Source organism: Salvia splendens, chromosome 7 (assembly GCF_004379255.2).
Source record: "Salvia splendens isolate huo1 chromosome 7, SspV2, whole genome shotgun sequence".
NCBI lineage: Eukaryota > Viridiplantae > Streptophyta > Magnoliopsida > Lamiales > Lamiaceae > Salvia > Salvia splendens.
The window spans coordinates 7,299,893-7,327,229 of NC_056038.1; the positions used below are offsets into that span (position 1 = coordinate 7,299,893).

General features: G+C 38.8%; 2 protein-coding genes across 4 annotated transcripts; both read right to left on the reverse strand.

The window, feature by feature from the left end:
- Positions 1-15,480: 15,480 nt before the first annotated feature.
- Positions 15,481-21,415, reverse strand: LOC121741633 (autophagy-related protein 18g-like). Its single transcript, XM_042134484.1, has 10 exons — positions 21,272-21,415; positions 20,877-21,145; positions 19,877-20,335; positions 18,995-19,414; positions 18,619-18,855; positions 17,685-18,509; positions 17,448-17,608; positions 16,575-16,708; positions 15,881-16,342; positions 15,481-15,793 (listed from the first exon to the last, which is right to left on the reverse strand). The coding sequence occupies exons 2-9, from the start codon at positions 21,039-21,041 to the stop codon at positions 15,882-15,884; spliced, it is 2,862 nt and encodes a 953-aa protein (XP_041990418.1). The 5' UTR covers positions 21,042-21,145; positions 21,272-21,415; the 3' UTR covers positions 15,481-15,793; position 15,881.
- A 1,639-nt stretch (positions 21,416-23,054) lies between these two features.
- LOC121811313 (receptor-like cytosolic serine/threonine-protein kinase RBK2) lies at positions 23,055-26,162 on the reverse strand. Of its 3 annotated transcripts, none has more exons than XM_042212151.1 (8): positions 25,861-26,162; positions 24,947-25,339; positions 24,609-24,860; positions 24,343-24,497; positions 24,021-24,100; positions 23,778-23,913; positions 23,531-23,680; positions 23,055-23,437 (listed from the first exon to the last, which is right to left on the reverse strand). In XM_042212151.1, the coding sequence occupies exons 2-8, from the start codon at positions 25,320-25,322 to the stop codon at positions 23,285-23,287; spliced, it is 1,302 nt and encodes a 433-aa protein (XP_042068085.1). In that variant the 5' UTR covers positions 25,323-25,339; positions 25,861-26,162; the 3' UTR covers positions 23,055-23,284. The 3 variants fall into 3 exon arrangements, with proteins under 3 accessions (XP_042068085.1, XP_042068086.1, XP_042068084.1); XM_042212152.1 differs by having other exon boundaries at positions 24,947-25,342; XM_042212150.1 differs by having other exon boundaries at positions 24,947-26,162.
- Between the last annotated feature and the right edge of the window lie 1,175 nt (positions 26,163-27,337).

Below are 27,337 nucleotides of genomic sequence, written 5' to 3' on the forward strand. Positions count from 1 at the left end.
TTGGGTTTAGGGGTGAAATTAATTCGAAAGGGTTTAGGCGTGTGGAATAGATTAGAGTCAAAGTGTTGATAGTTGGATGGACGGTGCGTCATTTTAGGCCATCTACAATAGGAATAGCTCAGTCATAGCCTAGTCACTGTCATATCATCAGTACTAAAAATCCTCCTGCCACATCATAAATAGCCCAGCCATAGCTTAGCCACATCATAAATAGCCCAGCCACATCAATAGTCACATCACTAATAACAATTATATAAAATGACATAATTAACAATCACACAATATACGGAATTTAATTTACGAGACATATACGGGAAAAGTTTAATAATACTATTAAAATTTAAAAAAGTACAATAATTTAAAAAAAGTACATTAATTTTTAAAAAAATACATTAATAAAAGAGAGTGACAATTCACTCCTCGTCTCCGTCGTCGTCGCCTCCGTCGCTGTCGCCTCCGTCGCCACCATCGCCGCCGCCACCATCGCCGTCGCCTCCGCTGCCGCCGCCACCGGTCTCCCTCCGTATAGCCTCCAACTCGTCCTGCAGGCTCATGAGCAAGGTTTGAAACACGCTCTTCTCCACGGGATCCGTCGCCACCCGCCATTCGGCCATCGTCTTGATCAACTGAGCGCGCGTTTGGGCGCGAGCGAAGAATTTGAGCTCCTGGGTGGATTGGCCAAGGGGGGATGCCGACTGGACCTCCTGGGAAGCCCCGGCGTTCCCTCTCGCCGCCTGCTGAGCGCGCTTGCGCCCAATCGGGCGAGGTCGGCCACCGACCGAACGCGGCGTGGGGAACTCCTGCGTCGTCTCGGGGAGGTCGTGGGAACCTCCGCTGCTGCCGCTGTAATCGCCGGTGTAGTTCAGTCGTTGCTTCTTCGGCCAGCCAGAGTCGACACCTACTCGGAACTTCTCGGACTCGCTTAGTACAAGATAGCAGTTCCAGTAGGTGAAGTCCTTGTATAAACCCTTCAGTGGGAAGGCTTTCTCCGCTATTCTCCTGCAGTCATCCTCCGTTTGGCCACTGCTCATCATGCGGAGTGCGTTGGTGTACAAACCCGAAAATCGGGAGACCGCCGCCCTGATTCGGTTCCAGCCCTTCCGGCAATCCTCCCCGTTGCGGGGCCTCCCCTCCGGGCAAAATCTCTGGTAGGCTGCTGCTATCTTGCCCCACATGTTGACGATCCTTTGCTCGTTCGAAACGAGAGGATCGTCGCAAACACTCACCCACGCCTTGCTGAGCGCGACGTTCTCGTCGTCCGTCCACCTCCTCCGTACCTCCTCCTCACCCGGCTGCGACGACTCGCCGACCTTCTTCTTGCCCTTCTTCTTTGGGGCGCCACGCCCCGGCACTGCCCCCCCTTGAAATAGAGTCTCCGGAGCTCCGAGAGTATCAAACCCCAACTCATCTAAGGAGAAACTATCAAACCCCAAGGGTGTTTGGGTCGATTTGTGCGAAGACCCAGTCGAAAAATCAAAACTGGGGCGATAGACATCCCCCGCCGTCGCCGGGGACCCCCCAGGAGTCCCCTGTGTAGCCGTTACGACCCCCGGAGTCCCCTGTGTAGCCGGTACGACCCCCGGAGTCCACTGTGTCGCCGGTACGACCCCCGGAGTCCACTGTGTAGCCGGTACTACCCCCGGAGTCCACCGTGTAGCCGGTACGACCCCCGGAGTCCACTGTGTCGCCGGTGCTCCCCCGGGCATCATCTGCATCCCGGGTACCCACCCCGGTATCGGCGGAAACCCCCCCGGCGGACTCCCCCCCATTGGGGCCCCGGACATCATCTGCTGCCACGGGTACATGTTGTAGTACCCGGGCACCTGACCCCATCCACTTCCCACAGGGATCGTCGGAGTTTGTGACCCGCTACTCCCGGAACTAGGCTCGTTGTTGAGATCCATTTCCCGTTGTTGATCTTGAACAGAAATTAAGATAGAGAGAGTACTCGTTAAAACAAGTGGTGCGAATGAAAATGACGAGCAAAGCGCGTATATATAGTGTTTCGGAAAAAAAAAATAATTTTCGCGCTAGGCGGTGCGCTGAGCGATCCGGGCGCTGCAATAGCGCCGAACGGACCGCCCAGCCGACCGCCCAGCGCCACATAACCGCCCAGCGCTGCGCGGTTTCTCTCTCCACTCAGCCGCTGGGCGGCTGCAATAGACCGCCCAGCGAACCGCCCAGCGCCAGCACTCGGCTGGGCGGTCGCTGGGCGCCTATTGTTGATGGTCTTATTGGCTTTTCCGTTTAATCCTTTTCCGAATTAGTTTCATAATCTCAACTTTTTGAATGGAAAAATTAAATTAATTTAGATTTGGGGTGGGATGATGGTGACGTGTAGAGGCACGTAATAAATATGACCGCTGCCTAGATGGTGCCACGTTGGAAGAGGGAGAAGAGCTGGAGGTGGTCCCGCTTCAGCTCTGCTGTGATCTTCTGTATCGCGGTGCAGGATAGAACTGAGTATTTGTGTTATGGTACAACTGCAGTTTTGTACCTTTTGTTTGTTTATTGACTTAACTGATTTCCTGTCAAGTTTGACAGACTTGACTGTCAAGTATGTGTGAGAGCATCTCCAGTGGGCGGACATCCCACTAGGACATCCACTAGGACATCCCAAAAACACCTCCTGCCACGTCACTAGGACTTCCCATCCCACTGCCACGTCACTAGGACATCCCCTCCTATGTCCGCCCTTCCCACTAAAACATCCCGCAATAAAAAAAAATCATACATTTACAAATAAAACAATTTACATTTACGGAAATAAAATTTGACGTCAACCCCTCTGAGTCCAAACCTCATACATTATACGAAAAAAATACGGGAAAAATTAACAACTTCATCGGAAAAATTAACAACTTCATCGGAAAAAATATACATGATTCGAAAAAAAAAATTGCATACTAATAAAAAAAAACTTCATACATTATCACGTCAACCCCTCCGAGTCCAAACCTCTTCGATGATATCCTGCTGAAGTCGAACATGGGCATCTGTTTGCCACATGTCGGCAAATGCACGCAGCCGCGCGACCTCTCCATGAGGTACCCCCATATTCACATTCGCGGTGGCCACACCGTGACTTGGACCTGCACCCGTATCATCTTCGTTGGTCCACTGAGTCAGTTCCGCAGCTTCATTTTCGACAATCATGTTGTGCATTATGATACATGCGTACATGATATCGACGAGACGTATATATAGAGTTTAAAAAAAAATTTAAAAACGGGACGTCCGACTGGACGCCACAATGGCGGACGTCCGCCCGCCAGTCGCGCCGACGTCCTCACGGGACGTCCGTATCCGACCCTAAACGCCACAATGGCGGACGTCCCGATCGCCCGTCGCGACGTCCGACCGGATGTCCGACCTGACGTCCGCCATTGGAGATGCTCAGAGCTTCACTGAAATTTGACGTCTTTAAACTTGTGGAGTAATATACTATATGTGCATATTGATTTACTACTCAATCCGTTTTCTCGGAGTGTCCACAGTGGGGGAGCCGCGGCTCGCGGCTCGGTGCGCGGCCCCCTACTGCAGAGAGCCGAGAGACGCGGCTGAGGGCCGAGAGCCGAGAGAGAGCCACGGCCGCGGCCTTCACGCGGCTGAGCCGTGTGAGCCGCTGCCCTCCACTACAACGGGCCACGTTTCGCGGCTGGGCCGCGATATAATTTTTTTTTTAATTTTCAAAAATTATTTTATAAATATTACTTCCATTTCCATTTTTTCCACTCCATTTTACACTTCCAATCCCCAATTCAAACACCACTCTTTCCAATCTTTCCAATCTATTTCAATTCAACTTTTGAATTATGGATTCCGACGATGAACAGTTCCAAGAAGTGTTAGATTTGGAGTTCCAAAACCTTATTGCAGCGGTGCAACGTGAAGCTGACGAGGCGGAGGCGGCGGTGGTGGCGGTCCCTCGGCCGTTCTATCATCGGCGGTATATCGACCGTGACCATGTCGGGGCTGACCGCTGGTTGATGGAAGACTACTTCAACGAGAACGCCCGTTATCGGCCAGAAATTTTCCGTCGGCGATTCAGAATGTCGCAAAATCTCTTCGTCCATATAGCGACCTGTTTGGCGCAGCGGTTCAAGTGCTTCAACTTGCGATATGATGCCACCGGCCGACCCGGCTTGTCGACATACCAGAAGTGTACGGTGGCAATTAGGCAGCTTGCCTATGCCGGGCCCGCCGACATGTTCGACGAATACCTACAGATGGGCGAAACGACTGCCCTACAGACGTTGAGGCAGTTTTGTAGGGGCATTAAGGATATCTTCAAAGGGGAGTATCTATGGAAGCCAACGGCCGATGATTGCCAGCAAGTGATTGATATGCACGGGACGGTACATCATTTTCCAGGGATGTTGGGGAGCATCGATTGCATGCACTGGGAGTGGCGGAACTGCCCGGTGGCTTGGAAGGGGCAGTTCACTTCTGGTTTCAAAGGCCGACATCCCACGATGATCCTGGAAGCCATTGCTGATTATCCCTTGCGAATCTGGCATGCGTATTTTGGGGTCGCTGGGTCGAACAACGACATCAACGTTCTACGCTCGTCCCACCTGTTCAATGACGAGAGCCGGGGTGAGGGTCTGCAAGTTAGATTCATGGCCAACGGCACGCAGTACAACATGAGATACTATTTGGCTGATAGGATATACCCTCGCTGGCCCGTGTTTGTGAAGTCGATCCGACAACCCGTTGGGCCGAAGCAAACCTACTTCGCGAAAAAACAAGAGGGTGCTAGAAGGATGTTGAGCGAGCTTTTGGTGTCCTCCAAGCGCGATGGGCCATCATACGGTGCCCGGTTCGACAATGGCACGAAAATGATGTATCAGACATCATGACTGCATGTATCATACTCCCTCCGTCCCGCACTACTCGCACTTATTTCCTTTTTGGGCGTCCCAAGTTACTTGCACTCTTTTCATTTTTAGTAAAAATTTTCACCTACAGCCGTCATTTTTTACTTTCCTATACACTCATTCCTTAATCTCCGTGCCGATAAGGAAAGGAGCGAGTAGCCCGGGACGGAGGGAGTATTGCACAATATGATAATAGCTGACGAAGGATTTGCTGCAGAGCAATGGACACCGGAAGATGGTGCTAGTTCGAGCTCGGGTACTGCCATGGAGCCCCTGCAGATGGGTGTACCACGTACGAATGAATACTTGATCCAGCGGTACACCGATATGCGGAGCCAAATACCGCATACATCAATGCAGGCTGATATGGTTGAATAGGTCTGGAACCGTAGAAAACTTTCGTTGTATAATTTTTCTATTTTAATATAATACAACGAAGTTCTTGTTAATTTTTTTTTAGGTTATGAATTTTTTTTTGATTCCAAATTATTTTATTTTAATTAAAATTATAAATATAATAAATTGTAGTCTAATAAAATTTATTGAACTTAAATTAAAAATATCATTTAAAAAGGCAATCAAATTATTTTTTTTAGAGAGCCACATTTCGTGGCCCTCTTTGTTTTTGTTTAATTTTGTTAATTTACCATTGCGGAGGGCCACAAGAGAGCCACAAATGGTGGCCACCATTGTGGACACTCTCATAGTTGAAGCGAAACTTTCCAGCACAGAGTTTAAGAAATGAATGTTGAATGTGTTAGTAAATAGATAAAAAAGTAAGAAAGAGAATAAAGTAAAAAGTGAATAAAGTAGATATAATAAAGTAAGAGTGAGTAAAATACTATGGAAATGACTCAACTATAAGGAACTTCCCGAAATGAAAATGACTCAATTATGAGGAAATGAAATGAGTATCTTTTAAAAGTATTATTTTATGTTCCAACATGATTGAGTCGTAAGAGCATCCACAATGACTTTCGCCCAGCAATAGCCCAGCCATATCCCAACCACAAACTTCTCCTGCCACATCATCAGTACTAAAAATTCTCCTGTCACATCATCAGGACAAGCAAATAGCCCAGCAATAGCCTAGCCACATAACTCCTAATTATATAAAACAAATAATTGACAATCACACAAAATACAGAATTAAATTTACGGCACAGATAAGCAAAAATTCAATAATATTATTTAAATTTAAAAAATACATTAATTTTAAAAAAAAGTACATTAAAAAAATACATTAATTTTAAAAAAAAATTACATTATTTAAAAAAAACCCCGACCTCCGCCTCACCACTCGTCTCCGTCCCCCCCGGTCTTCAAATCGTCACGCATGCTCACGAGCAATGCGTGAAGAAAGCTCTTCTCCTCGGGATCCTCTGCCGCCTTCCAATCGGCTAAGATCTTGACAATCTGAGCACGCGTTTGTTGACGCGCGAAGAATTTGAGATCCTCTGTCGACTGGCCAAGGGGGGATGCCTACTGGACCTCCTGGGACCCCCCGGTGCCCCCCCTCGCCTCCCGTTGCGCCCGCCTTTGAACAACTAGGCGAGTTCGGCTAGCGAACGATGGAGGGGACGGGAGCTCCTGAGCACCCTCGGGGAGGTTGTGGGAACCACCGCTGCTGCCGCTGTAATCACCGGTATAGTTCAGTCGTTGCTTCTTCGGCCAACCAGCGTCGACACCTGCCCGGAACTTCTCGGAGTCGTTCAGCACCTCATAGCAGTTCCAGTAGGTGAACTCCTTATACAACCCGGGCTGAGAGAAGGCTTTCTCCGCTATCCTCCTGCAGTCATCCTCCGTTTGGCCACTGCTCTGCATGCCGAGGGCGTTGGCGTACAAGCCCGAAAATCAGGAGACCCCAGCCCTGATTCGGTCCCACGCCTTCCAGCACTCCTCCCCGTTGCGCGGCCTCCCCTCCGGGCAAAATGCCTTTTAGGCTGCTGCTATTTTGGCCCACATGTTGACGATCCTCTGATTGTTCGAAGTGAGGGGATCATCGCAAACACTCACCCACGCCTTGGACAGCGCGACGTTCTCCGCATCCGTCCACCTCCTCCGTACCGAGCAGTCGTCCTCAACCGGCTGCGACGACTCGCCGACCCTCTTGCCCTTCCTCTTTGGGGGGCCCCGACCCCGCCCTACTCCCCCCGTTTGAACAGGAGTTTCTGGAACACCGAGAAGATCAAACCCCAACTCCTCTAAGGAGAAAGTCTCATATTGCGTGAACTGCGCCTCCGCTGGGGTCAATGTGTGCGAAGAAGCAGTCGAAAAATCAAAACTGGGGCGATAGACGTTCCCCCCCCCTGGCGTCCCCTGCGTCGCCGGTACCTCTCCCGGTATCATTTGCATCCCGGGTGCCCACCCCGACATCATCTGCATACCGGGTGCCTACCCCGGCTTCACCGGTAACCCCCTGGCATACACCCCCCCGGCGATCTCCCCCCGGCTGCCATCCCGGGAATCATCTGCTGCCACGGGTACATGTTGTAGTACCCGAGCATCGGACCCCATACACCTCCCACGGGTACCGGGGGAGTTTGAGACCCACTCGTCATTGGAGTACCTTCGTTGTTGTACTCCATTTCACGTTGTTGATCTTGTACAAAAATTAAGATAGAGAGAGTACTCGTTAAAACAAGTGGTGCGAATGAAAATGACGTGCAAAGCGCGTATATATAGTGTTTCGAAAATAGAAAAAAGAAAGAAAATTTCGCTCGCCGATCGCTCGCTGGTCCGGAGCCTGCAATGGCGGTGAGCGGACCGGCTAGCGCATCGCCCAGCGCTCGCGGTTACAATGGTTCGGCGAGCGAACCGGCGAGCGCCGGAGATCGGCTAGCCGGTCCGCTCGCCGCCATTGTGGATGCTCTAATATTACTTTTTTAGATGTTATAATTTAGTCGAGTCATTTTCCTCTATGACAATAAATAAAACATCAAATTATTTTTACTTTATTTTATCTTATACTTTACTTTTTCTTATCTCATCTACTTTATTATCCCTCATATTTTGTTTTATCTGTATTAATTTCATTTCACACAAATTTTCAATTCTTTTGAAAAAAAGCGCCTCAACTAAATTAGGACGAAGAAGGTATTATATTATGTGCATTTGTCTATAATTAATGTCGTACTTTTATGGCTCAGATTTCAAGATTGATATAAAATCTACTCTATTTATCTCAACGAATATGATTCTTTTTATTTATTTATTTCAATAAGATGATTCATTATTAAAAATAAAAATATTTATATCTTTATTGTATTCTGTATCCACTAACACATAAAATAACACTGTACAAAATCTTGAGTCGTCTAACAATGGGATCATTTTTCTTGAGACGGGGGAATTACTACTACATACAATAAAAATGAAATACACTAATAATATAGAGGAAAGTGGTATACTACGCCATCCGTCCCATTTAATATGGAACATTTGGTTTATGTCACGTGATTTTTTGTAGTGTTGTTCATTAAGTTATTGAAAATATGGTAAAGTAAGAGAGGGAAAAAAGTAGAGATGACGTTGTTTCTGCTTTAATAAACGTTTCATTTTTTATGGGATAGTCCAAAAATAAAAGTATTTTATTTTTTATGGGACAAAAAGAGAATACTATTATTTGGATTTGGGGTTTTAGATGGGAAATTGAAAATGAGGTCTTGAATACAAATATATACCATGTTTGGGACTTGGTATTGCTCATTGAAGATTTGAATCAATCATCTTTTAATTTTTTTCATATGCTCGAAACCAGTATAGCGGCATTTATAACAGTTTGAAATCAATCATCTTTTAATTCGTTACAACGTCGGCTTCATAAATTATGCATTCAATTGTAAGCCTAAACATTTATAACAGTTTGAAATTGATTTCATTGTAATTGGTAGAAAATGTAAAGACAACATCAATTTTGTCCATGCCTGAACTTTTTTTTTTCATTTTGAGGGAAACAAAAAATAAGTTAAAGAATGAAACTTCTAAATTTGTTGGTCTTTTACAACTAAAATCCAACAATAGAAACTGTACGATGATATTATAAATATTAAAATATGCATTGTGTCTTCACACTAGCACGAGCTTGTTGAAAAAAAAATAAAAGTTAGAACGATATTACTAGTTACTAAATCATTTATTCTCTTCGATCACTAATTGAGACAAGATTTCCAACTAGAATTAGGCATGCACAAGGGTCACGAACCGCCGGTTCCGGTTCATGAACCGGCGGTTCACGGTTCAAGAAACGCTTGAACCTGAACCGGCCCGCCTACCTCCCGGCGGTTCCGGTTCCGGTTCAAAAAACCGCCGGTTCACCAGGCGGTTCAAAACCGCCGGTTTTTTGACTGAACCGCCGGTTCCGGTTCATGAACCGGCGGTTCAACCAAAATTTAAAAAAAAATATTTTTTATTTATAAAAATTGATTTTTATATTTAAAATCAATTTTTACAAACAAATGAATACAATAAATTCGTAATAGCCCATATATATTTGATGGGCTTGCGAATTTAAGAAACCATTCTTGGTTGTTTCTCTTTTATAGAGACATCCTTGAATGTTTTATGTTCCACTTTCGATGTGGGACAAACTCATTCTTGGTTGTTTCTCTTTTATAGAGACATCCTTGAATGTTTTATGTTCCACTTTCGATGTGGGACAAACTCATTCTTGGTTGTTTCACTTTTATAGAGACATCCTTGAATGTTTTATGTTCCACTTTCGATGTGGGACAAACTCATTCTTGGTTGTTTCTCTTTTATAGAAACATCCTTGAATGTTTTATGTTCCACTTTCGATGTGGGACAAAATCATTCTTGGTTGTTTCTTTTTTATAGAGACATCCTTGAATGTTTTATGTTCCACTTTCGATGTGGGACAAACTCATTCTTGGTTGTTTCTCTTTTATAGAAACATCCTTGAATGTTTTATGTTTCTCTTTTGATGTAGGACAAAATATGTTGAAGTATTTTCTTTTATAACTACATGTTTAGAGCATTCATTCATCTTTTTCCAATGTGGGATACAAAACTTTCTTTTGTCTTCTATTTTTCTTGATTGATAAAAATAATGAATTATTGAGAAATATGATTTGTATATAGAAAATATTTATTTGTATAATAATTATCGTTAGGTTTATACAATTTGTATAAAAATTATTTTTTTAATGTGTATAATATTATTTATTAGTTAACATATACCTAAATTTATAAACATAAGCAAATCATTAATGATAAATAACTAATGAATAATAGTTTATGTAATAATATTTGTTATTATTACATAAACTATTATATCCAATATTAAGTATTGATATTTTATAAATATATACATAAATAACTAATGAAATAGAATAATTTGCTTTGATCATAAATACATAAATTTATTATAGAATATTATTGGACATAATAGTTTATAAATACATAAATAATATTGGACATAAACTATTATGTCCAATATTATTATCAATACTTAAAAAAATATCAATACTTAATAGGACATAATAGTTTATGTAATAATAACAAATATTATTACATAAACTATTATTCATTAGTTATTTATCATTAATGATTTGCTTATGTTTATAAATTTATGTATATGTTAACTAATAAATAATATTATACACATTGAAAGAATAATTCTTATACAAATTGTATAAACCTAACAATAATTATTATACAAATAAATATTTTCTATATACAAATCATATTTCTCAATAATTCTTTATTTTTATCAATCAAAAATATATTTGAATAATAATTTTGTTTATATATATCATACAAAATATGAAGAAAAGTAGAAGACAAAAGAAAGTTTTGTATCCCACATTGGAAAAAGATGAATGAATGTTCTAAACATGTAGTTATAAAAGAAAGTACTTCAACATATTTTGTCCCACATCGAAAGTGGAACATAAAACATTCAAGGATGTCTCTATAAAATAGAAACAACCAAGAATGAGTTTGTCCCACATCGAAAGTGGAACATAAAACATTCAAGCATGTCTCTATAAAAGAGAAACAACCAAGAATGAGTTTGTCTCATATCGAAGGTGGAACATAAAACATTCAACGATGTCTCTATAAAAGAGAAACAACCAAGAATGATTTTGTCCCACATCGAAAGTGGAACATAAAACATTCAAGGATGTTTCTATAAAAGAAAAATAACCAAGAATGGTTTCATAAATTCGTAAGCCCATCAAATATATATGGGCTATTACGAATTTCTTGTATTCATTTGTTTGTAAAAATTGATTTTAAATATAAAAATCAATTTTTATAAATAATTTTTTTTTTAAATTCGGTTGAACCGGCGGTTCAAACCGCCGAACCGCCGGTTTTGAACCGCCGGTTCACGGTTCACAATTCGCCGACCCTGAACCGGCCCGTGTTAACCGGCAACCCTCCGGACGGTTCAAACCGCCGGTTCCGGTTCCGGTTCCGGTTCATGAACCGGCGGGCCCGAACCGGCGGTTAACCGCCGGGCCGGTTTGGTTTGTGCATGTCTACAACTAGAATACGTCCTCAAACTGAATAAAATAACATAAAATTTCAAATGTTATTTATATTTCATGTTGTCTCATCCCCTGAAAATTTCCTGAAAATAGAAATTTGGTAGATGGCAAGATTTTAATTATATTTTGTTTGGTAAGAGTGATGTGTTTCGTAAACAAGAGTGAAGTAAGAGTGATGTGTTTGGTAAACAAGAGTGAAGTAAAATGCTAAGAGTGATGTGTTTCGTAAACAAGAGTGAAGTAAAATCATGCTAAGAGTGATGTGTTTTGTACACAAGAGTGAAGTAAAATCATGCTAAGAGTGATGTGTTTCGTAAACAAGAGTGAAGTAAAATCATGCTAAGAGTGATGTGTTTCGTAAACAAGAGTGAAGTAAAATCATGCTAAGAGTGATGTGTTTCGTAAACAAGAGTGAAGTAAAATCATGCTAAGAGTGATGTGTTTCGTAAACAAGAGTGAAGTAAAATCATACTAAGAGTGATGTGTTTTGAAAACAATAGTGAAGTAAAATCATGCTAAGAGTGATGTATTTTGTAAACAAGAGTGAAGTAAAATCATGCTAAGAGTGATGTGTTTTGAAAACAATAGTTAAGTAAAATCATGCTAAGAGTTAGTACATGCAACGCATAATTTATTGTAAATTAAAATACTTATAAAAACGTTTAAAATTGACAGTCACAATTAATAATAGACAGGGTTGTTAAATCATTGGGTTGATTTATGATTCCGAGTGTATCCAATGTTTTTCCTATATATATTATTTATTCGATTCGAACGAGATTCATTGATTTACTTTTTTACACTTCATCAATATAATGTTTGTAAATTAGCTAGTAATCGAGAAAAAACCCAACTATTATTCTAAATTATGTCATCATTATCTTCTTCTCAAATGAGTGGATCTATTTCATGACTTTCAAAAATTGGAATTTAAGTGGAGTTTTTCAAATTAGATTTTAGTAAATCTTAATCTGAAAAATAGTTAAAATTAGAAGAAAAACGAAAAAATGTTAAAATTCAAAACTTAGTTGGTGCTACATGTATTAGACCGATTTCATGCCACCAACACAGCTCATCTGATCATCGCTCTCACTTTCCATTTTGGTGAGATGATTCAACACAACTTTGATCATCGTCTTGTCGCAAGAAGACGGATCCTCGGAGATTTCCCGCCGGCGCTGATCCCGGTGAGTCCGACATTTAGGTACAGCCACCGACGGACGGACGATGCATACAGCGCCGGAGCCGAAGAAGTCGACGAGATCACCAACGACGACGGCGGTGCAGCCGCCGAAGCCATCTGAGAAGGCGTCGGAGTGGGCGGAGCCTGCGGCAGCTCCGCTACAGAGACAGCTAGCGCGGCGCATGGATTCACAATGATTATATGTTATTCATGAATTCACATTGATGTGAATTCCATAGAATTCACATCAATGCCCTTGGACAAGTTTTTTTTTATAAAAATCTGAAAGTTTGTTTAAGCCATAGTATTAATTTGGAGTATTAAGATGTGTGGCTGAGATTTGGTCTCTAGTTATACACTTAAAATTAGTTATACTTTGATCACTCCCCTATATGTATATTTATATATATACTTGAACTAAGCAAATAACAATCGTATTTTATTTGTATTTTGCGCAATACACGTATATTAACATACAACGAATACATGGATTAATATTTTTACGAGAGTGCAGTAATTACAGAAATGGTCAACTGTGTGTGCATATATCTGTAGCTCGGTAGCCTCGGGTTGACACAATAAATTGAACTAAATTATATGACGATCTTCTTAGGAAGGTGTGGATCAAATCATGGAAGAAAACGGTGTGAACTAAATTATTATTCATTCAATGATTATATATATAGGTGAGACATGTGAGTGTGTATTAAAGTCTTAGCGGCTTCTTGTTGGAAGCTTATGAAAGACAATTTGTTTGGCCGTAAAGTTGCATATAAAAGTCATTAAAATGAGTACAGATATTCAATTTCTAGTGTTATCGTCCAACTAAATAGTAATAGTCATTTGCATCAAATTATTTTATTAGTATTAAATAATTAGTAAAATTCTAAGTCATAAAAATGACTACATGCATATACATACTTAATTTCTTAGTGTTATCGTCCAACGAAATAGTAATGTAATAGTCATTCTCATCAAATTATTTTATTAGTAATATTATAATTGTTAAAATTCTAAGTCATAAAAATGACTACATGCATATACATACTTAATTTCTTAGTGTTATCGTCCAACGAAATAATAATCGTCATTCTCATCAAATTATTTTTTTAGTAATATTAAATAATTGTTAAAATTCTAAGTCATTAAAATGAATACATGCATATACATACTTAATTTCTTAGTGTTATCGTCCAACGAAATAGTAATCGTCATTCGCATCAAATTATTTTATTAGTATCAAAGAATTATTAAAATTCTAAGTCATAAAAATAATTACATGTGTATATGCACTTAATTTCTAATTGTTATCATCCAACGAAATAGTAATAGTCATTCTCATCAAATTATTTTATTAGTATTAAATATTTATTAAAATTCTGAACCGTAAAAATGATTACATGCATATACATGCTTAATTTCTCAGTGTTGTCGTCCAATGAAATAATAATAGTCATTCACATACAATTATTTTTTTTCTATAAATAATGTGTAAAATTCTAAATTGTAAAATAGTAGTAGTATAAATATGTTATATACTTAATTTATAATGTATTATTTAAATAAAGTTTAAATTCATTATTTAAAATTATATTTAAAAAAAATTCGTGACTTAGCATCATTGGAGTATTTAATACACTTCATACAATTTGAATATAATTTGCTTAAATCAAGCCATCCATATAAATACACACAACTTTCCTAAGCAAGTAATTCTTAAATATAAATAAATGTTTTTATATGCATAAGGGTAGTATGGTATATGTACAAAACATATATTTAAATAAAAACATAAAACAATCTAAAATGACTATTTTAACCTCGTTATGACATGACCATTATGTCTCTAAAACATTTCTCTAATCGTATATATGTAGTACTCCTACACAGTCCTACTTCTTAATTTCTATCTTTATGGCACATTTAATTTATACTTTACCATCATTATTATATTTAACAAAAACAAATGTGGCTTATCATATGTATTAACTAACATAGAAATTAATAAAACAAAACTCTTTTTTCAGTTAAAAAAAAACTCAATATCTAATGTATATTAAGATATGTAACATTCTAGAGTGTATACTATTTTTGGGGACAAATGAATATTATAGTAATCAAATACTAATGATTAATGCGTACAACAAAAGAGATTAAAGTTTTCCTTTAAATAGTGAAAATGGCTCGAGTTTGGTGGTACCAATGATAATCAAATACTAATGAGTAATGAAGTAGTACTAGTATTCAAGAATCCCTTTTTTATGAAGAGTCATATAGTTCGATTTAAAAGATATTGATGAAATTTGAATTCGAGATATTTAATCTAAATGTAACATTTACTTGGATTCGAAGACTATCACAAAACTGCATAGTAGTAGTTTTTAAAATGGGATTAACGTGAATGGAAAAATTGTAGGGGAAAGTAGGTACAATTGTAGCTGTAAATTGCAAAAGTCTCGCAAAACTGAGCATGCTATAAAAAGATAAAAACAAAAGATTCACATTCACAGCACAACTGCACTTGCATATAATCTCTCTTACACAAAACAAAGAAATATTACTCTGATTCATATGGAATTTTGCAACTCTATATAATAAAGGTATCTATCAATAACTAGACTACTCCTTAAAAAGAGATTTAAAAAGAAAAGACTAGAAATTGGATCCAAAAGAGAAAGGCATGTAAAGAGAAAATACTTAAAGGGTTATGGCTTGTTTATGGTTTGGAAGATAGAAACAAAATAAAAGGAACGTTAAAGAAAAATACTTAAAGCTTTGGAATCTCAAATGCTTATCTTCATGCAATCCATGTATAAGTAAGGAACAACAAAGATAGAAAGAGGCTTTAAAAATCAGCCATAAAAATCATGAAATATTTCATTTTTTCCAACACAAAATGGCAGATAAAAAAGCATAATATTGATTCCATTACTTTTCTGTAATTCCATTTCATTCTTTTTTCTTTTCATGGAAAACAAATGTTACACAGATTGGAACTGGGTTATGTCATCTGTACAAAAGATCGGTCGATCAAAAACATCGATAATACAGCAAACGTGAGAAAACCATATCCCCAAATTCATCTTCTTGTATCAACCCTTCTCCAGAAACAGCAAGAATGTTATATTTACAACAGTATACATAGTAGGGTGCAGATGCTTATCATGTAGTATCTGGTATATAGCTGTGATCCCGTTTCTGAATAAGCAACTAACCTGCGATTAACACAGAGAAACACATTTAACATCAGCACAAGAAAGGCATCAAGGATGTCTGCAGCTTTGATTTTCTAGCAGTCTTACCTTATTCAGAGAAATCGAACATCCCACTAATCCAACCTTCCTCTCGAGGCCCTTCCTCGTCTTCCAACTTCTCCTCAGGGGTGTCATCACCAGCCTTTGCTTCATGGGTAGTAACCTCAGTTGACTGGCAGCGATCGAGGAGCTCTGGTTTGTTATAGTATCCCTCCTTAAACAACGGACCAAAATCTACAGTTGATTCGATCCTCTTAGGTATAAGGATGTCTGAGTTGGGATTGTCAATATGCAGTGACTGCATCTCATTCCCCAGTGAGGATGACCTACTGATTGCAGCATTATCAACAAGAAGATTTCTGCTGCAGGTGTTTAGTGAAGGGTATGGAATAATTGCCCTAGACTCCCCCTTGAGACCGGTCTTATCCTCAGCATGACCACCAAGAGTCTGAGGTCTATCAATGGCCATGTGATCCAAATCAAGCAAATTCTCCATTCGTCTGGATGACCCTGGTGTAAAAGTACAGACCTTGTGTTAATCATGTGACATAACTCAAGATGAAAGATACTGTAAACGCATAATCTCAATAAATGGACGAAAATGGAACTATCATCCGGAAGTAGTATCACTGCAAACTATAAACTACAAATCTTCACATTTTAAGCAGGGCCCAAAACAAATCAAAGTTCCATAGGGGGAAACACACGGTTATCACAAAACTTAAATGGTAATGCATCTTACCTCCTTCTGAGCTTTCTGTAGAGCTAAAAGAGGGCGGCTTGGAATGAGAAATAATACTTGCTCCATCAGTTTTTTCTTTAGTTTGATCACTATTCCCGGAATCACTAAGATGTTTCCCGTCAGAAGGTATAGAACTGCATAAAATAACCAAGTGAAATGCCGATAGGAAACAATATATACTGCAGCTAACCTTGTATCAGAGTACAAAAAACAAATTACAGGAGAAAATGACTTATGTACCAGCTAACCAAATAACCATCATAAAGAGCTGTTTAATGTTGTGCCAGCAGCGAATGGATGACTAGCATTCCACTAAAAGGATAGATCAAAGAGGCTGTCAATTGCATTTCATGGGAAAACGATTGAGAAATGAGAGCCGTAACCATCTAAAGGTTTCAGCAGTACCTCTTTAATATAGACTGCATCTTCTGAGAGATTGCATTTAGAAACACTAACATACCCATCTAACCCTATGTACATGCCATCCATCCATACTATTCACTCATGAAAATGCAACGCGGAAAGTTGACGATTTAATGAGACTGTCAGCGCACAAACAAAATATACTTAAAAAATTTCGTATATCAAAAAGATCGCATTTCACGTACTTGAGATGTGGTAGAGTTCTAAGAGTATTTCAATCAAAGACGTGGTCACTATACTATGCAGTAACCTTTGTTGCTGCTTATCTCAAATTCTTTTAGAGCAGTGGGTAGTTTCCTTTCCTCTAACAAGCCTACAAGGAGTTTGCCGGGAAGTTGGGAACTGACAGATCCAACATTTGTAGATTGTATTTTTGAATATGATCCGTGAGGGAAAAAAGAACATACTAGATGTAACTGAGAGAATAATAGCCAAGTATGAGGTACCGACCTGTCAATCCAGCCAGATCTTGTTGCTCTAGGAAAATTATCAATTATTGGCACCAAATCTTTGTGCCTTATCTCAAGCTCATCTGACGAAGCCTTCTCAATTTCGTACTCCCCACCTGGACCACATTCTTCGATTGGAGAGTCCATTACGTGGAAATGCATCTAGATCAAGAATGCATATTGAGTTAAACAAGAGCATCATTAATCACAAAAATGCCAGTGATCTATAAATGCATACCTTTGACTTTTGCCATAATGGTAACCTGCCAGAGTTTATTTGTACTTCTGCATTTGACAAATACCAGTGAGATTTATCGGGTGACTTCAGAGAATCAGACTTAGCCAGTTTCTTGTCACCAGAACTTGCATTCTCCTGAGAAACCATTTTGGAATCCTTGTCAATTTCCGCATCATGCAGTCCATCAAAGATACTTCCAGATATACACTCCTCTCTTTCCGTATTTTCCAATCTTCTGCATACATCCCACCATTGAGTGGGTTCTACCTTCACCCTTAACTCTTCATTTTGAGGGTTAGCTTGTGGTGCTGACAAAGATCCGGTTCTACTCTCAATCAGTTCAGGGCCCATTGAGGATAGGATTTCATGCTGAACCACAAAGCCTGATGGGGTATAAACTAAGATATGCTCCAGTGATGTACTAGTCGACTTAACATCCCGAGAACCAGTGGAGCCAGAAGAGTTAGAATTATGGAAGATGGCAGCAACAGCTCCAGAAGGCACCCATAACTTACCCACCATTGAAGCAGCAGTGTTGCTTACTGAATTAAGTAAGCCAGAGTCACTGCACTTTATCCTGGTGATGGCGGAGAGGGTGCACGTAGGTGGAGGCAAAGAAGGCTGCTCATTTACAGTCAATGATGATGTAGACCACCATGGCTGAGTGGAAGCTAAATACAGAGAGGTACCTTGTCCGGGTTTATGTAAAGTATGAAAACCTTCATCTCCTCCATAAGGAGATAGAGCAAAGATATGGCAAGTTCCTCTTGCTGATACAATAGCAATCCACTGACTACAATGACTAAAGCAGATATCTTGGATGACCTGATGAATGAGACAGGGAAAAACATAGGTGGGAAGGTTAAGAAATGGGTTACGAATGAGAGGAGGGAATCAGTGAACAGTAGACGACGATCGGCATGCATATACTTACTGCACTTGTTATGCCACGATAAAGCTTGTAAAGATGCACATAGGAAGTGCTCCAGTCACCAGAACCTGATGCCCCACCTTTATGAGGCATTATCCTAAAGATGTTCATGTTATTTCCATGCACAGAGGCAGTAACCAGAAGGGTTCCACTTGGGTCAAAACACAAAGCCAGTATTGGACTTGTATGAGCCCTAAATTGTGCTATGACATCCGAGGAAACAAGATCCTTAACAACAATCTGTAATAATTTAATACAGCGAGGGAAAACAATTGAGTAGATATAGAAACTCAATATCTCTCAATGATGGAATACTAAATACAAACCTTAACTTTACCAAATTTAATTAAATACCAAGATATCACTAATTTGCACTTACCACTCCTGCATTCTCTGGTTCAGATGCTGCTAGTTTCCCAGCTTTCCAGCCAGGAGAACCACTAGGACTCTCTGGAAGCAGCTCTGGATAATACTTGGAAAATTTCTTGAATCCCATGTCCCCCAGGTTGAGCAATCCTGCAGCTAAGTTTTTGCTAGACTCCACTGCGTAGCGAGCCATTATGGTGCCACTACCTGGAGATGTTGATGGACTTACACTAGAGGCAAGGCTTTTTGGACTCACCCGCCCCGTATTTAACAGAAATGGGCGATTAGGGGGATAAGCCAACCACCTTGAACCTAGAGCCATTGGACCATAAATCATGTTGATTCCAGATGATCCTTGCTCTCCAACTCGCGGTACAGGATACGTCATAACTATGAATTTCTTCTCAAGAGTAAGAGTGTCAAAGCAGTAAATCTGCAAAAATAACATATAAGTTAAGTATCCCTAAGATATCAGGTTCATGAAAAATTTGAAGTAAGGACATTAGTGCTCAATCATCTGGTAAATCATACTTGCAAAGAATTTCATTATAACAATCATTTATATATTGCATATACTAGGACCCGCCAATTTAAGTAACTTTCCCATTTGAATGAAATCATCCCAAGTTCCTCTGACAGAAGGCAGGCTTGCCAAAAGAAAAGTACCTAGTCCGACCCACATCACATAACTGAAAGGGGAAGAAAATGCAAATTCCACCAATCAAGCAATTGAATATCATTTTTTACTCAATCACTATTTACACTGCCATGTTAATTCATGCAATTGTTAATGGCAGCCTTGCTTCTTGTTTTTTTCCTTTTCTTGGGGGCAGGGGATTGTGGTGCCCTCGGGTGCAAATTGTAAACAATAAATCTTATGTCCATGGGTGCTTACTTGTTCTTCGAGACCAATAGCTACTACTCGGGGGCAGCATCTAACCATGAATACTGCTGATTTGAAGTCAATAACCTTTACATATTCATTTGACTTCATTGAGTAAAATCGAACAGCAGTAGGGAGTTCGATCGGGATCCCAAGTGACGTATCTGTCGAACCACGTCTACTATTGCCTTGCCCAGTATACTGAGCTGATGCCGTTCTTTCGTTCTCATTCCCACCAACCACCACCAGTGTAGGATGTGATGATTTGTACTTTCCATTATCATCACTCTTTGCAGGAGTTGGAAGCATCTGCAAGAAGGTAACTGGCCCATCACGCCTAGATACCAATTCCCTTATACCAGATGCATCCTCAACATCAAAGACCTGAAAACCTTTCAGATAACCAAGTAATAGCACACATCTGACGGAAGTAGCACTGAGTTCTAATTTGTCAAAACCAGCCCACAAAACCTGATTTAAAAAAAAAAACTTATGTGTGATCAATGGTTCCAAATTCTAGTTCAACAAATACTTCAAGAAAACTGACATATAAAATAAACAAGGTAATTTCAACTACAAAGCAAAAAAAAAAAAAATTGATGTTCAGCAAACAAGAAATAAAACAACAATGACAAGTTGGTCAAATCTATAAATCAAGAAATTAGTACGACTAAATTCATAGATAGAAATCAACTTAGAAAACCTAAAATACGGCAAGGCATTAAACCAATCCAGAAAATGAAAGATCTACTTCACGCAACCGTTAGTAATGACCATTAAATATTCGGATCAACTTTCGGCGAAAAAACCAAGTTTGGTCATTTCTCCAAACTTATACGACAAATAAACAAGTAACTGCCGTCTCGGATTCAATCAAGAACAGGAAAAGGACTAGATACAAATCATACAATAACAGAATCGACTTCAAACCAGAGTCCCGTATAGCAAGATGATAAACGATTACGCGGCAGAGACAACAACACAGTCAAGAAACGAAGTTAGGAATATCGACCTGCTCCTTCCGATCGTCTCCAGGGGAGGAAATGGAGGCGGCGACGGAGGCGCCGGCAGAGCGCACGGCGGTGCTAGCATTCGTCGACACCGTTTTGATGCAGGACGAGATAATCCTCAACGAATTAGGCAGCAATTTGCTGCTCTTCCCCTTGCCTTTCTTCATTGCTCAAATAGAGATACTTCCTATCCTCAATCAGCCTTTCCCAAGCACCACCACCTCGCTGCAGAGGTCGGAAACCGCTCCACCACCGTCGCGTACAGGCCGAGCTGCCGTCGATCATCAATTTGTACGATCGCCGGAGAGAAATGACGACAGCAAAGCGAAACAGCAGCAATAATTTTGTTAAAAAAATTGGTGAAATTTGTGGGGTTTGACTTGGAAGCGAGAAATACCTTGTTTACTGTGAATGGGCTCGGTTCGATTATATAGTTGTGCTTATGTGTGTATATATATAGAGAGATGCAGCCGCACGCGATTCCCTCCTCTTCCTTCAAATGCTTGTTTTGGGGTTGGCCAAATCTATTCTTGCACCAAAATTGAAATTTCAAATGAAGTGATAATTATAATTGTTGGTTTCTTATTTTAGTGTCATAACTTTGGACTGTATCCTTTTTTGGTAAGATGCATATGGATTGTAGTCACTTATATATAAAGAGGATTTTTTTTTTATCATTGTTGGATTATATATATCATGTAATCTTATTATTTTAGTTTAGCGTGGCGTGAACCATTATGATGCAATATCACGATTCACGTATGGGTATGGATCATTTTATATTTATACGTGTAATGTAATTTAAAGAACCTAGCAAAGTCTTTTTAGAGTCATCTATTACTAGTAGTACTATATAACTAAAGATATTAATACCTAAAAATAACATGTTTTGTATATAGAATAAACTTTAGTCTATATGTTATACCGAAAATCTTATTTCATATGGGATATATAGAAAATAATGTTCAGAATATTTAGATAACATCTAATTAAAATTATTTATGTTTTACATTTGTTTAATTGTTTTAACTTTTTCAGCATAACGTATTTTATGACATACATCGAATTCGATATAGCAATATAAAAATGTTTATATTATTATCGTATCAAAATCTTTCAGTACGATATCATATTGTACTAGTAACTAGTAGTATAGTATACTTTTGATATTCAAAATATTTGTTCAATAATATAAAGTGATATAAAGGTATTTCAATACTCCCTCCGACCCAAAGTAGTTGAGTCGTATTCATTTTTAATTTGTCCCAAAGTAGTTGAGTCATTTCCTTTTATTGTAAAAACTTTATTCACTCTTTTACTTTCTCACTCTCCCTCTCTCTACTTTAAATTTTAACAAATCAATTTCTTAAATCTCGTGTCCGAAAGAAATGTTCCAAATAACTTGGAACTGAGGGAGTATATTATACAACTCTTTTTATGACTACATACCAACAATTTAATGATATATTGTCACTAAATGCAATAATCACAAATATATATGTATCCCCATGTTTTTTTTTAATTTTGAGTTGGACAATATCACATTAAGTTCATTTTGATTTTGAATTAATTGATAGATCTTGAACATGTACGCACGAGTAAATATTGAGTACAGAAACGAAACTACCCCCGTCCCTAATTTTTAGTGTAGGTGCACAAATAAAGTGTTATAGTCTATTTCACGGACTATAATTGAAACCAAATAAGTACTACTATTTAAGTTGATCTATGCTTATAAATCTTGAAAACCTCCACCATTTTTTATCGTCAATTCTAAACAATACAGGATTAACAACCCATAAGTTCGCCTCTCGTATTTGACACATTAAAAGAACACAATATAACGACATCTACTAGTACTACCGCCCTAATACAATATCTCAGAAAGTCGTGCATATAATTAATTTGCACAACAAAATATGACAGTTCAATAATATTGTTAAACATGCCCCAACTACCATTTTAAGATATTCCCAATAGATTCCCTCAGAAAAACAAAAAGATACATCTTCAATAGTAGAACATACTAGTAACTAACATCAAATAGGTGAACATTGGTGTTATTAACAAAAATATTACTATGATCTACATCCACTCTCTGGGGTGGGGTGGGGTGGGGTGTGCAAAAATGGCGACATCCACATCCACTTTAGTAAGGTGTAACCAACCCGAACTTCACATGGATCTCGAATCGAATATACTATCCAACTTATAAATAGTCTACTAATATAAAACAAAATCATATGTACAATTTACAGCCATATTACTTTTCTCTCTCTCTCTGTAACATTAATTGCTACTTTGATCCTATAACTCTTTAATCACATATACTTGGTATATTCGGATGTCCCACAACGTGCCTAATTTCTCTACCTAATGCACCAATTCAACAATATTGTTGTTTACCGGTTTAAGCTTCACTGGCCCACCGCGGTCGTCCGTCCAGTCCTCCGTACTTCTCCGTGCTGAAGAGCTCCTTGTAATACTTCTTCCAGATTGACAGTTTCTTGCATTTCCTGATCAGCTCTAGGCTGCCGCAGCTCCCTCTCAGAAGCAACAGAATCTGCATTTTTTTGTCATATTGTGTCGGTTATCACACGATAATGACACGAGCACTATACAGTTCAAGAGAATGCAAAAATTTAAAGAGGCATGCCTGGCTCATCCGTGGACGTTTGATTGAGGATTGCTGGACACACAGCGAAGCTGCTAGGATCACGAGATTCATTTGCACAGCATCATAGTTTTCTGCAAGCGATGGATCGATGAGCTCCTGGATTTTGTTCTTCTTCAGCAGAGGCTTAGCCTAGCAAAAGGTAAGTGGAAATAACAGGTCATTAAATACTGGACTAATAGCCAAAGCATGGTCCAAACTCAAACTCAAACTCAAACTGGAGGCTTACCCAAATAACAAGGCTTTGCTGTGAATAATCAAGGGCTCGACGCCCGGTGATGAGTTCCAATAGCAGTACGCCAAAGGCGAATACATCAGTTTTCTCATCGACTATTCCATGCATTAGAAACTCGGGAGCTAGATAACTGCAGAGCAGACATGAGAATTAGGACCAATGTTTCTTGAAAATTGGACAAGAGTGGTGAACTAAAATTGATCAAATTCTAGGCCGTCTCATGGTGCACATACGTACCCAAAAGTGCCTTCACATTTTGAAACAGTGAGGTGAGTCCATCGGTCTGGCAGCCATTTCGCGAGGCCAAAATCACATATCTGAAACCAAACTAAGCCATGAGGACTAAATCTTCAACACATGACAAACCTACAAAATTACGATGGGCTGTTCATTTATGTCGAAACTAGGTAATCTGACTTGTGTCATATCCGTTACTGGTAAAATAGATCCTCCAAGTATATATGCAAATCATTAATCAATATTAAAGATGTAAAAAAGAGATATTGGCCTAACAAACAAAGCAAATAAAAGAAAACTGCACACTTTCTTGATATACTACCTGAGGTTCAAAGTCATCCCTAAGCAATATGTTTGCAGCCTTAATATCACGGTGAATGATCCTCCTTTGACAGCCCTCATGAAGGTACAGCAATCCCTTAGCAATTCCCAACGCCACCTTGTAACGAGTACTCCACTCCACCTTTTCCACCGGATCTGTTTCGTTATAAAAAAGGACAGGGAAACAACGTAGGTTGATCTAAATTAGACAGTCATACAAATACTGCTAGAAAGAAAATTATAGGAATTTTGCAATGATGCACTAACTGTGAAGCATAGAAGCCAAGCTTCCAAGGGGAGATAACTCGAGAACAAGGTACACTCCACCTTCAACACCATAACCAATCAATTTAGCAGTATTAGGATGATTCACATGCGCCATTATCCCAAGTTCTGTGAGGAAATCTGCAATTCTTTCTTCCATAGCCCCTTTTGTCAAGCGTTTGATGGCAACAAGCTGACCCCCACGCAAACGCCCTCTATACACCTCAGCATAACCACCCTTGCCGATCAGATAACCTATTCAGAATACCATCAAACACCACCATTCGAGGATTAAAAAGAGATCAATCTTTTGCAAATCTCAAAGGGTAAAGCTAGCTAACCTTGGCAAAAGTTGCTGGTCGCGGTTTGGAGTTCTAACAAGCTAAAGTTCTTCCATTGAGGCTTAAAATAGTTCATATTAGGATCAAGAAGGGCATTTGGCGCGCTACTAACTTGCTCCCTAAAGCTACTAAATCTTTTCGACAATTTAAGCGCATTGAGGGGCTGCAATGTGGCTAGCTGCCGTTTGGATTTGAATCTTAACAGCTTGAAAAATAAGGCCAACCGTGAGGTTGGCTTAGGATCAATCTCTACTAGGGATTCAGAGGTGCTTGCTTTTGAGGAATCAGTTTGAGATTCTGCACTTCTCAAGAAATCCTCAAGAACAGTGTCTGGTGAGCTAGGATTTGCTTTCTCTATCTCTTTCTCCTTCTCCATACTTGAACAACACAAATCTACTAAAAATAACACTACTTTTCAGCAAAATTGAAAATGAGGCACTAGTGTATGCATAATTCACTGAAAAATTAGCACATTCATCGCTTGAAAGTGAAGAAACAAACAACAAAAAGCACAATTCTTTCAGCAAAATGAAGAAGTCACCAAAAATAGAACGAAAAATGAGGAAAAACAAATTTACAGGAATGGAAGCATAATATAATAGGAAGAGCAAGCAATTTTGAAGCTAAACACAGAATTGGATTTGCAAATGGAAATGGTTGCCACTTTTTATCAAACACCTTGTGCTAATTACAAAAGGGAACACAACAAAACGTATTTATTTCGCATAATTATGGCTCAGATCTAAAAGGGATCTTTATTTTCAGTATGATTAAAGAAAGAATCAACGTTGCGCCTCCATCAAACAACGACAGCTCATAGCTTTAACAAGAACTCTTGATGGGACTGAGAGAGAGTAGCATGATTTGCTGCAATACGTACGGACTGCGTATGAAAAGTGTAGAGAAACGCATACCACAGAATGGAAGCTGACAGTTTGTCGGAATTTATTGAAGAATCTCGGACAAGAAAGAAAGCCAAGACAGAGATTTATCAGAAACAGAGGTTTTCTTGCTCTGTTGTGACAAAACCAAAAAATTATCTATAGCTTCTCAGTTTTCATAACGCCGACAAAATATCAAGATCGTTTTTTTATAATTCTATAAATTTGTGGGTTAAAATTATTGGTGAAGGTGGTAGAATGTGTGCATGAAGGAAGAAGAGTGATGGTGATGATTATGTGATGTTATTCTTCCAAGATAAGCTGCTGCTACGCTTGCTTCACTACCCACCTTCATTATTTCTTTGTAGCAGTAGTAATTTTTTTACTGTTTTTAGTCCTCGTGCAATTTTCCCTTTTTTAAACCAGACTTTCTTTTTTTTTATATAAAAAAAATTACTTATAGTCAACTAATCAATATCAACATAATATTTTACTAAAATTGGTTTCATCTTGAGGAAAATATATTTGTAATAGTAGTACTAATATTTTGTTAATATGATTTTACTATGTTTTTTATTTTGTGTGTTTATCCGATTTTTATATGGTCGGTTGGATTTGTCAGCAACCTAACAACTGATCGGTGGAGTCAGACCGAGTCTGAAAACCGCCCACGTGCTATTTCTGCTTCTATTTTGAGTCAAATTTATTGAGCTCGTTTTTTAAATTAAATGTCAATTCTTGGAATATGTTTTTAAATAGAGGCAACGGTCCAATTGTTAATTTTGTCACATTTTTAGCAATTAGGATTTGAATTTCAGTCTATTAATGAATTTAACAAAACTAAGTAACATGATAACACAGCTCTTTGGAACCTTAATTATAGCAAGCTATTGAAAAACAAACGCTAATTCTCTAGTTAATAAATTGAAAATTTGATCGAGTTAATTATTGACTTCTTAATATTCCTTAATTATTTTCGCTAACGCAAATGGGAACAATTTAGTATATAGTTGTCGAATCGTATCTAGAGTCAAAAATATGAATTTCACCAACATAGGAGCATTAAAATATGTATATATCGCGCGCGGTTTAAAAAATCTGTATGATCCTTAAATATAACTATTTCCACTGTTTTAATTTCAGCAATACTTGTTCTAGCTGAATAACGCAGTTGTTTTTTTCTTCTTCTTATCATTGTTATATTATATAGCTTTATTTTATATCGGTGGGTATGGAAAGTCGATTTTGTTGTCTTACAGATTACGCATTCATGTTAGTGTTTCAATATAATGCCTTTTGAAAAGGACCAACTTTATGAATTGTTCTGATCCATAGGCTGTCAAATTTATTTAGAATTTATATCGGATGTTATAATAAGAGTAATAATATATTGGAATGTAAAATTAAATGATAATATTTTTGGTTTTTGGATTACAAGATATAAAAGTCGGGCGTAATGAAACCCAAAAGAAGTAATATAAAATGGAAAAATTGAAACGAAATTACAACT

Bases quoted from the DNA above. Each gene is read 5' to 3' on its own strand.
- LOC121741633 (XM_042134484.1), bottom strand. From the start codon at position 21,041: ATGAAGAAAGGCAAGGGGAAGAGCAGCAAATTGCTGCCTAATTCGTTG. The intron at 20,336-20,876 runs GTCGATATTCCT...TTTTTAAATCAG, and splicing joins GAGACGATCGGAAGGAGCAG to GTTTTGTGGGCTGGTTTTGA. The intron at 16,343-16,574 runs GTAAGATGCATT...CTTTTACACCAG, and splicing joins TACAGAAAGCTCAGAAGGAG to GGTCATCCAGACGAATGGAG.
- LOC121811313 (XM_042212151.1), bottom strand. From the start codon at position 25,322: ATGGAGAAGGAGAAAGAGATAGAGAAAGCAAATCCTAGCTCACCAGAC. The intron at 24,498-24,608 runs GTTAGTGCATCA...ATAACGAAACAG, and splicing joins CTTGGCTTCTATGCTTCACA to ATCCGGTGGAAAAGGTGGAG. The intron at 24,101-24,342 runs GTAGTATATCAA...GTTTGGTTTCAG, and splicing joins GGGATGACTTTGAACCTCAG to ATATGTGATTTTGGCCTCGC.